Source organism: Morus notabilis, unplaced genomic scaffold (genome assembly GCF_000414095.1).
Source record: "Morus notabilis unplaced genomic scaffold, ASM41409v2 Scaffold315, whole genome shotgun sequence".
NCBI lineage: Eukaryota > Viridiplantae > Streptophyta > Magnoliopsida > Rosales > Moraceae > Morus > Morus notabilis.
In genome coordinates, this window is record NW_010360512.1 from 161,827 (window position 1) to 171,027 (window position 9,201).

At 40.3% G+C, this 9,201-nt stretch overlaps 2 protein-coding genes across 2 annotated transcripts; both read left to right on the plus strand.

The window, feature by feature from the left end:
* The first annotated feature begins 1,205 nt into the window (after positions 1-1,205).
* Positions 1,206-2,125, plus strand: LOC112091315 (heavy metal-associated isoprenylated plant protein 47-like). Its single transcript, XM_024164610.1, has 3 exons — positions 1,206-1,288; positions 1,428-1,506; positions 1,824-2,125. The coding sequence occupies exons 1-3, from the start codon at positions 1,283-1,285 to the stop codon at positions 2,096-2,098; spliced, it is 360 nt and encodes a 119-aa protein (XP_024020378.1). The 5' UTR covers positions 1,206-1,282; the 3' UTR covers positions 2,099-2,125.
* A 4,860-nt stretch (positions 2,126-6,985) lies between these two features.
* Positions 6,986-7,612, plus strand: LOC112091312. The gene has a single exon (XM_024164591.1). The coding sequence runs from the start codon at positions 6,986-6,988 to the stop codon at positions 7,610-7,612; it is 627 nt and encodes a 208-aa protein (XP_024020359.1).
* The last annotated feature ends 1,589 nt before the right edge of the window (positions 7,613-9,201 follow it).

A 9,201-nucleotide genomic window follows, 5' to 3' on the forward strand; every position in this document is an offset into this window, starting at 1 on the left:
TTTTGTCTTCTGAAAGGTTCTAAAATCGAAGTATACATGTACGAGGTTGTTCTACTATTGGGAAAAATACATATAAAATTCACGCCATGAACATGATGACGAATTTTACTCAAACAATTATATTCAACCATATTCAAAGTTTTTTCTGTTGCATTCACAAAGTATAGTTTAGAAAGTTTCGAATAGAGAGCATCTCAATACCTTGATACTCTCGAGTTATAATTCAACTTTTTTTTAACTTTTTTTTATGTTGCATTCACAAAGTATAGCTACCATATATTCAACAAAACCTATTTTCGTTCTAATATTACAACTGCAAGTTCTTTATTTTGCGGTCACAAGTATGGAAAAGTCAATTGAATTCTTTTACAAATGTATTGTCAAAAATTTAGTACGCTTCCCAGCTAGTACTACCATAGTATTTTTCACATCCACACTACATTTTTTTCCCCTTCTAAAGCTTTGAAAAGAGAATATTTGGTAGGTCAGAAACATATATTTTATCATTATTTAACAGTTACGAACTATTGGACTATCATTCAATTTGAATACAATATGATGTTTAGAAACATGCACTATCGAGAGATATCTTACCTATAAGTAGCATTATGAATTAATAAAAAGAAGATTTATGCGAGAGGTTCAAACAGATTCTCTAGTAGCAAATATGGCTTAACTGTAAGAATTTTCATTAGGTTCCACCGCACTTGTATATTGCTTGATTATGATGGTATTATCCTCATATATTCTAAAATGTGCATTACTAGTAGGTATTCCTAATTACTACATATAAGTTCCACGAAATATTAGAGAACCCGCAAAAAGTAGTTATCAATATCTAAAATGATTTTCCTTAAAAAAAAATATATATATCTAAGATGATTTCTTACCTGGGTTAAATTGTCGAAGCACAAAAATTATTCTATTATATGTGCGGAAATTCCAATGGCGGCCATGAGGCTATACTATTCTATCAAAGACCATCGAGATGTCTTTTAATTAATTAATTGATTAGTTGACTAATGTAAGACAATTTCCACCGAGCTAGCCGGAGTCAAACGTACGTTAGAAGAATTTATGTAATAGCCAAAAAAAAAAAAAAAAAAAAAAGTTTAAAGAATTACGGTTCATATTAAAAACTGATTAGGCTCATGTATAAATTGGGCTCACAATGTTTTGCCTTTTTTCTCACAAACACAAACGACTCGCATCATCATTAGAAGTTCTCTTTCTAATTAAGAGTTCCAGCCTACAGCTAACTAGCTGCATTCTCCCCGAGAACATGAAGGTACACCAAAAGAAAGAAAAAAAAAAAAAGATTATTTTTTTTTTTCAAATCTTTGTTTCTTTAGTTCTTCAAATCATATGTTTAACATTTAGCAAGGAGTGTAAGTTTATAAAGTGTTAACAATAATGGTGGTGTGCAGCAAAAGATAGTTGTGAAGGTGCACATAAGCTGTGAAAAATGCAGGACCAAAGCCATGAAGGTTGCCGCAGTCGAATCAGGTACTAGAATGTGGTGGTGCATCGGTTACGATACTTTTTCCTCCCTCTAAGACGGGACTTCACGTCCATACCTAGTCAATAGACTGTGCGGCTGTGAAACTCAGCCCAATTTTTGAGTAGAATTTCCATTCTATTTGTAGACTCTAGGATCTCTAATATAGAAAAACGGTACAAGAAATGGGGGCGTGATGTCACAAATGATTCCTTTTTTCTCGTTGGTAGACATACATACATATAATTGGTAGTGTATAATCTTGGTTTAAATTCAAATCATGAACTTACAAATTACTAATTTAACGATTGAATCATTGATGCAGGAGTGATCTCGGTTCAGATCAGCGGAGAAGGCAAAGATCAAGTGGTGGTTGTTGGTGATGAAATTGACTCTGTTAGCTTGACCAGATCTCTAAGGAAGAAAGTTGGACCTGCGACATTACTCAGTGTGGAAGAAGTCAAGGAACCAAAGAAAGAGGAACCCCCCGCTGCTAAAAATCAGTCCACATCACCATCACCCTCGTTATGTTATCCACAACCAGTATTTTGCCATCAAATCGTCCATGATCCAAATCCAGATTATTGTTTCATCATGTGAATTTCAATGGCTAGGACAATATGATGTACTTGTTTTGAATTTGTTTTAGAATTCTTTTTTTATCAAATCGCTAGTACTTCGATGCAGAACGATTGAATCATTGATGCAGGAGTGATCTCGGTTCAGATCAGCGGAGAAGGCAAAGATCAAGTGGTGGTTGTTGGTGATGAAATTGACTCTGTTAGCTTGACCAGATCTCTAAGGAAGAAAGTTGGACCTGCGACATTACTCAGTGTGGAAGAAGTCAAGGAACCAAAGAAAGAGGAACCCCCCGCTGCTAAAAATCAGTCCACATCACCATCACCCTCGTTATGTTATCCACAACCAGTATTTTGCCATCAAATCGTCCATGATCCAAATCCAGATTATTGTTTCATCATGTGAATTTCAATGGCTAGGACAATATGATGTACTTGTTTTGAATTTGTTTTAGAATTCTTTTTTTATCAAATCGCTAGTACTTCGATGCAGAAATCCGATTAAATTATTCTTCGGTCTAATATAAGCTTTACCATTTTTCTCAACAACCATCATCATGCATGTTGCGCCACGGTCGAGCAATCGACCGCTCCTTTGACTGCCAAGCGCCGAGACGTTCTTAGTCGAGAGTTGGTTGCTGACGTCAAGGAAATGGTCGTACGTAGGATGCCCTCAAGGCGACGGGAGTTTACGCAGGAGGAGGATATGCGTCGAGAACTCCTCCTAAGCCGTGAAGTTCACGACGTCGAGAGATCAACCTTGTCAAATCAAAATCAAAACAAGATGGACCTATGTGGGTCCCATTAGGTAGGAAATCACCTAGCAGTCTTTTTCTAACACAGAAAAGAAAAGCCCAGTCTTTAAGGCATGAATGTGGACACAGAATATAGAATATAGTCTATAGGCCCAAAGAATGTTGTTTGGAAAAGAAAAATCTACCACCTAGTTGGAATGCATGTATGACGCGTACAAACACTTGTGGGCCATATTTGTGATGACTATGAAGCACCTAGAAATCCAAGATGGCTGGGGCCAAGGCAGAGTGTCCGAATTCAGTTATGAGACGCGTCATTGAGAAGTATATACTCGTTTAAAAGTTAATTGATATGTGAAGATACGATGAATACATATCATTAAGGAATATTATACGGCCTTCTTGGGTGGAAAGATGATGGAATCTGATATTAACGTTAACTGTTAAATTATGCATGCAGTCACTATTATAGAAGCTTTTGAAGGTAGTGTATATTTATTACTTGTAGCAGATGTTTCACAACTCAACTTAGGTAAGAGAAAGACACTGTAGTAAAAAAAAAATTTGTGAGAAAAACCACTGTAGTAATAAAATTTGAGTTGTGAAAAAAATAAATGTTAAGAGTTAGATCTAGTCAAAATCAAGTCAAAACATAGAAGGAAAAAAAGTTCAAAATTGAGATAATCTGATATTGATATACTGATTCAAGAACAAGCGTATATCCTATGCCCAACCCAACTGTAGAATTCTCATGTGTATGTTGTTGGCTGGTGGTCTAACAAAGCGATCATATTAAAGGTAAACACTCACAAGTCTTTGAAGAGAGAAACTTTTTGTCTTCTGAAAGGTTCTAAAATCGAAGTATACATGTACGAGGTTGTTCTACTATTGGGAAAAATACATATAAAATTCACGCCATGAACATGATGACGAATTTTACTCAAACAATTATATTCAACCATATTCAAAGTTTTTTCTGTTGCATTCACAAAGTATAGTTTAGAAAGTTTCGAATAGAGAGCATCTCAATACCTTGATATTCTCGAGTTATATTCAACTATATTTAAACTTTTTTTTATGTTGCATTCACAAAGTATAGCTACCATATATTCAACAAAACCTATTTTCGTTTTTATATTACAACTGCAAGTTCTTTATTTTGCGTTCACAAGTATGGAAAAGTCAACTGAATTCTTTTACAAATGTAACGTCAAAAATTTAGTACGCTTCCCAGCTAGTACTACCATAGTATTTTTCACATCCACACTACATTTTTTCCCCTTCTAAAGCTTTGAAAAGAGAATATTTGGTAGGTCAGAAACATATATTTTATCATTATTTAACAGTTACGAACTATTGGACTATCATTCAATTTGAATACAATATGATGTTTAGAAACATGCACTATCGAGAGATATCTTACCTATAAGTAGCATTATGAATTAATAAAAAGAAGATTTATGCGAGAGGTTCAAACAGATTCTCTAGTAGCAAATATGGCTTAACTGTAAGAATTTTCATTAGGTTCCACCGCACTTGTATATTGCTTGATTATGATGGTATTATCCTCATATATTCTAAAATGTGCATTACAATATATATATATATATATATATCTAAGATAAAATATATATCTACGATGATTTCTTACCTGGGTTAAATTGTCGAAGCACAAAAATTATTCTATTATATGTGCGGAAATTCCAATGGCGGCCATGAGGCTATACTATTCTATCAAAGACCATCTAGATGTCTTTTAATTAATTAATTGATTACTTGACTAATGTAAGACAATTTCCACCGAGCTAGCTGGAGTCAAACGTACGTACCTTAATTAGTTAGAAGAATTTATGTAATAGCCAAAAAAAAAAAAATGTTTAAAGAATTAAGGTTCAGATTAAAAACTGATTAGGCTCATGTATAAATTGGGCTCACTATGTTTTGCCTTTTTCTCAACAACCATTTGCGCCACGGTCGAGCAATCGACCGCTCTTTTGACTGTCAAGCGCCGAGACGTTCTTAGTCGAGAGTTGGTTGCTGATGTCGAGGAAATGGTCGTACGTAGGATGCCCTCAAGGCGACGAGAGTTCACACAGGAGGAGGATATGCGTCGAGAACTCCGCCTAAGCTGTGAAGTTCACGACGTCGAGTGATCAGCCCGGTCAAATCAAAATTAAATCCCGCCATCTCAGGAAAAGATAAACTACAACAACTGTCACGATCCGAATCGCGAAATCAAATCACCGATAAAGGTGATTGCCTCGATTTAGTCGTTGAAATCGTGGAGGTACAACTGTCAGATCCTGAGATTTAGGGATAAGGAGATGATCTCCTCGGGAAGTGGAGATGAGGTCTCTGATCTGTAAAAGGTCTATAAATAGAGCCTGCCTCCTCCATTAAGTTTTTTATGCACTATTTTACTACAAGAAAGATTGTAATCAATAATATACTAGTGCGTCCACAAGTGGACATAGGCAAAGAATTCTTGCCAAACCACTATAAACTTCTGTGTTCTTTATTTTTCTGCAAGGATTTTTCTTGATTAATCCGTGAGAGATGTCTGCGAGTGCTCCCGGAGAGAGTTATTTTTTAGTTGACTAAATTTCACCGTCAACAATTGGCGCTAGAATGAGGGCTTGAACCTCCGACTTCGCATCCAGTAAAAGCAGTGAACATGCCTCCAAGAGGGACTCGCAGCATGATGGATAATTAGAAAAGCTAGGAAGGCCAGAATCCTACCATTGAAGGGAGGAATCTGACGAATCCACCTAACGGCAACCAGGAACCGGTGAGAGTACAGCCCAATAGCAGGGTGAATCCACCGGCCGCTGGAAACCCCCCAGATCGCCTTGACCTGCTTCAAAAATAGGTCGAAACACTCGCTGTGGCCGTAGAAAGAATTGCTACAGCCCTCGCTGAATGGGATCAAAGGCCAAATTCAATGCCGTCACTGGAGGATGCGCCGATGAACCCAGTGAATGCTACCGTCAGGAACTAAGTGATTGGTGACCAACGCGGTGACGCTGAGGAGGTCGGTGACAGTGGGGCCAACAATAACCCTCGTCCAGCCAAGTCAAATAGGTCTGTAGGGAGCAGACAACGGGCAACCAAAAAAAGAGCCCAGGAGAGGGCTGCGGCCGAAATAGTGAATAACAGAGAGGTGCCCCCTCGACCACAGGAAAACAGAAACCGGAAAAATGTTATGCCGCTAGAATCTTCATCCGTACGCAGTGGGAACCTAAGAGAGTAGCTAAGTGCTCGACGTAATCAAGATACGCAACGGACGAAAGAGGAAGAGCTCGTGCCCGAGAATAAGGTTCTGGCTGAGAAGATAGTTAGATTAGAAAAGCATATAGGGAGTTGACTAAACAACTTTCAGCAAGTTATTTGAAAGGTAGCCGAGGCTGTAAACGTCGACGCCAAGATATACACGTCTCACGACCACCCATTCACAAAGAACATCATTCAGGTCCCGCTGCCCAATAAGTATAAGCCACCCCCCATTCCGCTATACAATGGAAGGAATGATCCGGGTGACCACCTAGAAGTCTACACAGGGCACATTGTCCTTCATGGGTACCCCGAGGAGGTCATGTGTCGGGCGTTCAGAAACCATCTTTCTGACTTCGCAAGAAGGTGGTTCAGATCCCTGAAACCAAATTCCATTACTAGCAGGGATGACTTGAAGAACGCCTTTCTAACTCAATTCATAGGTGTCAAAAAGTACATCCCACCCAAATAAAACCTTTCGAGGGTTTACCAGGGTCTAAATGAGTCCCTGAAAGATTAGTATGACCTACGAGGTGGCTTTGATGGGGGCCCTATCGAGCATGAAGAAGGACATCCCATACAACACAGACCTTGACCGGAAGCCGCCACAGACCTATCAAGAATTCATGACAAGAGCACAGGGGTTCATTAATGTAGAGGAGGCCAAAAAGGACTTGAAAAGCAAGATGGTGGTCCCCGCAAAAGAGGAAGCCGGGCAGCCATGTAGCCAGAACAACGGTAAGAAGCGCTGAGGTAATCCTCATGTGCAGGCGAAGCAAAGGTATAATCCAGCCCCGAACAACATGAGCAACAACGCCTCGACAGGCTAGGGGGATACCAAGCGGTTCAAGCCGCAGAAATACAACGCCTACACCCCGTTAACCATGGGGATTGAGGATGTTTATCATGAGATAAGTCACCTCCAGGTACTGCGTCGGCCACCACCGCTCAAATCTGACCCGGCGCGAAGAAATCAGAGCAAGTATTACAAATTTCACGGTGAGAGTGGACATACGACTGTCGGATGCTTTGATCTAAAGGACAAGGTTGAAAGATTGATCCGTGAGGGGAGGCTCAATGAATACAGGGCTGACCGACGGAGCAACAACAATCGGCGAAACAACAACCGACGGGAAGATCAAAGACAAGATAATCCACCTGAACCTGTCGGTGTGATAAGAACAATCTTTGGAGGGCCATATATCGGCGGTACTTCTCACCGCTCACAAAAGGAGTACGCTAGAGAATCGAAGGAAAAATTTAACCGGAGAGTCATGAGTGTGTCCGGTCAAGAGGTCAAGGCCGCGAGATATGAAGAGGCTGAAATAACGTTTTTAGAGGCAGACGCTAATGATGTGCATTTCCCCCAGAATGACGCTCTCGTTGTTGATGCCATGATTGGTAACCACACGGTTTGCCGCATCCTAGTTGACAACGGTAGTTTGGTAGACATTCTGTGCGTCGATTACCTAGAAAAGATAGGGGATTCCCCGAACGAGGTTGCAAAGTAATACACAACCCTTGTACGGCTTCATTGGGGATTGTGTCATCCCTGAGGGGATAATAAAACTACCGGTGACGATTGGTGACCGACCACACACCTCGACCGTCATGTCAAAATTTTTAGTTGTGAATGGAGGTGACCAGTACAATGTAGTCATCGGACGACCGACATTGAAAGCTCTAAAAACCATAACGTCAATCTGCCATCAGATGAAGTTCCCAACTCCTAACGAGATTGGAAAAGTAAGAGGAAATCAGTATGAGTCTAGGCTTACGTATTTTGAGATAGTTTGCCATTACGCTGAGTCAAGACAGGCGAGGAGGGAGATGAGGATGGTGGCGATCGGGACAGAGGAATTCGATCTAGATCCAATGCTCCCAGGTGAAGATACAAGGACATGACCGGTCGAGGAATTGATCGAGGTCTCCATAGATGAGAAGGAGCCGATAAGAAAACTGAAGATAGGCTCAGAACTTGAAGAACGGAGCCAGAAAGGACTGGTAAGATTCCTCAACAGCAACCTCGATGTGTTTGCTTGGACTCATGATGACATGGAGGGGATAAGCTCAGACATAATAAGCCACATGCTTAACATAGATGAGAAGTATCCCCCCAAGAGGCAAAAACGTCGATGAATGAATGCTGAGAGGTATGAAGCTCTACGGGAGGAGGTTGACAAATTGATAAAAAATAACTTCATACTGGACGTCATGTATCCCAAGTGGATTTCCAATCTTGTGCTGGTATTAAAGCCCAACAGAAAGTGGCGGACATGCGTCAATTTTAGCGACCTGAATAAAGCATGTCCCTAAGGACAGCTTTCCACTCCTAAGGATAGATCAGCTGGTCGATGCCACAACGGGGCACGAGCTCTTAAGCTTCATGGATGCATATTCTGGCTACAACGAGATACCAATGTTTCACCGCGATGAGGAGCACACAACGTTCATCACTAACAGAGACATGTATTGCTACAAGGTCGTGCCCTTTGGCCTCAAGAATATAGGAGCAACCTACCAGCGTCTAGTCAACAGGATGTTTACAGATCAGATAGTAAAAATGATGGAGGTATATGTCGACGATATGTTGGTAAAAATTAAAAAGTCTAAGGACCATGTGGGGCACCTCAAGAGGATGTTTGACGTCCTAATGATGTACAAAATGAAGCTGAACCCCCTCAAATGCTCATTTGGGGTCAAATCGGGGAAATTCTTAATTTTTATGGTGAGCAGTCGAGGAATTTAGGCTAACCCGGAGAAGATATAGGCACTTCTCGATATGAAATCACCAAGAAAACCAAAAGAGGTCCAAAAGCTGACAGGTTGTATAGCTATGCTCAACAGATTTATCTCAAAATCCACAGATAAGTGCACACCTTTCATTGATACCCTGAGAGGAAGCAAGCCATTCCAATGGACAGAGGAATGCAAACACGCGTCCCAAAAATTGAAAGAACATCTTGGAAAACCACCCTACTGTCCAAACTTATGGTCGGGGAGGTGATAAGCCTATATCTAGTGGTTTCAGAACACGCCGTTAGTTCGGTGTTGGTCCGCGAAGAGAAGAAGGTGCAACTGTCGGTGTACTACACTAGAA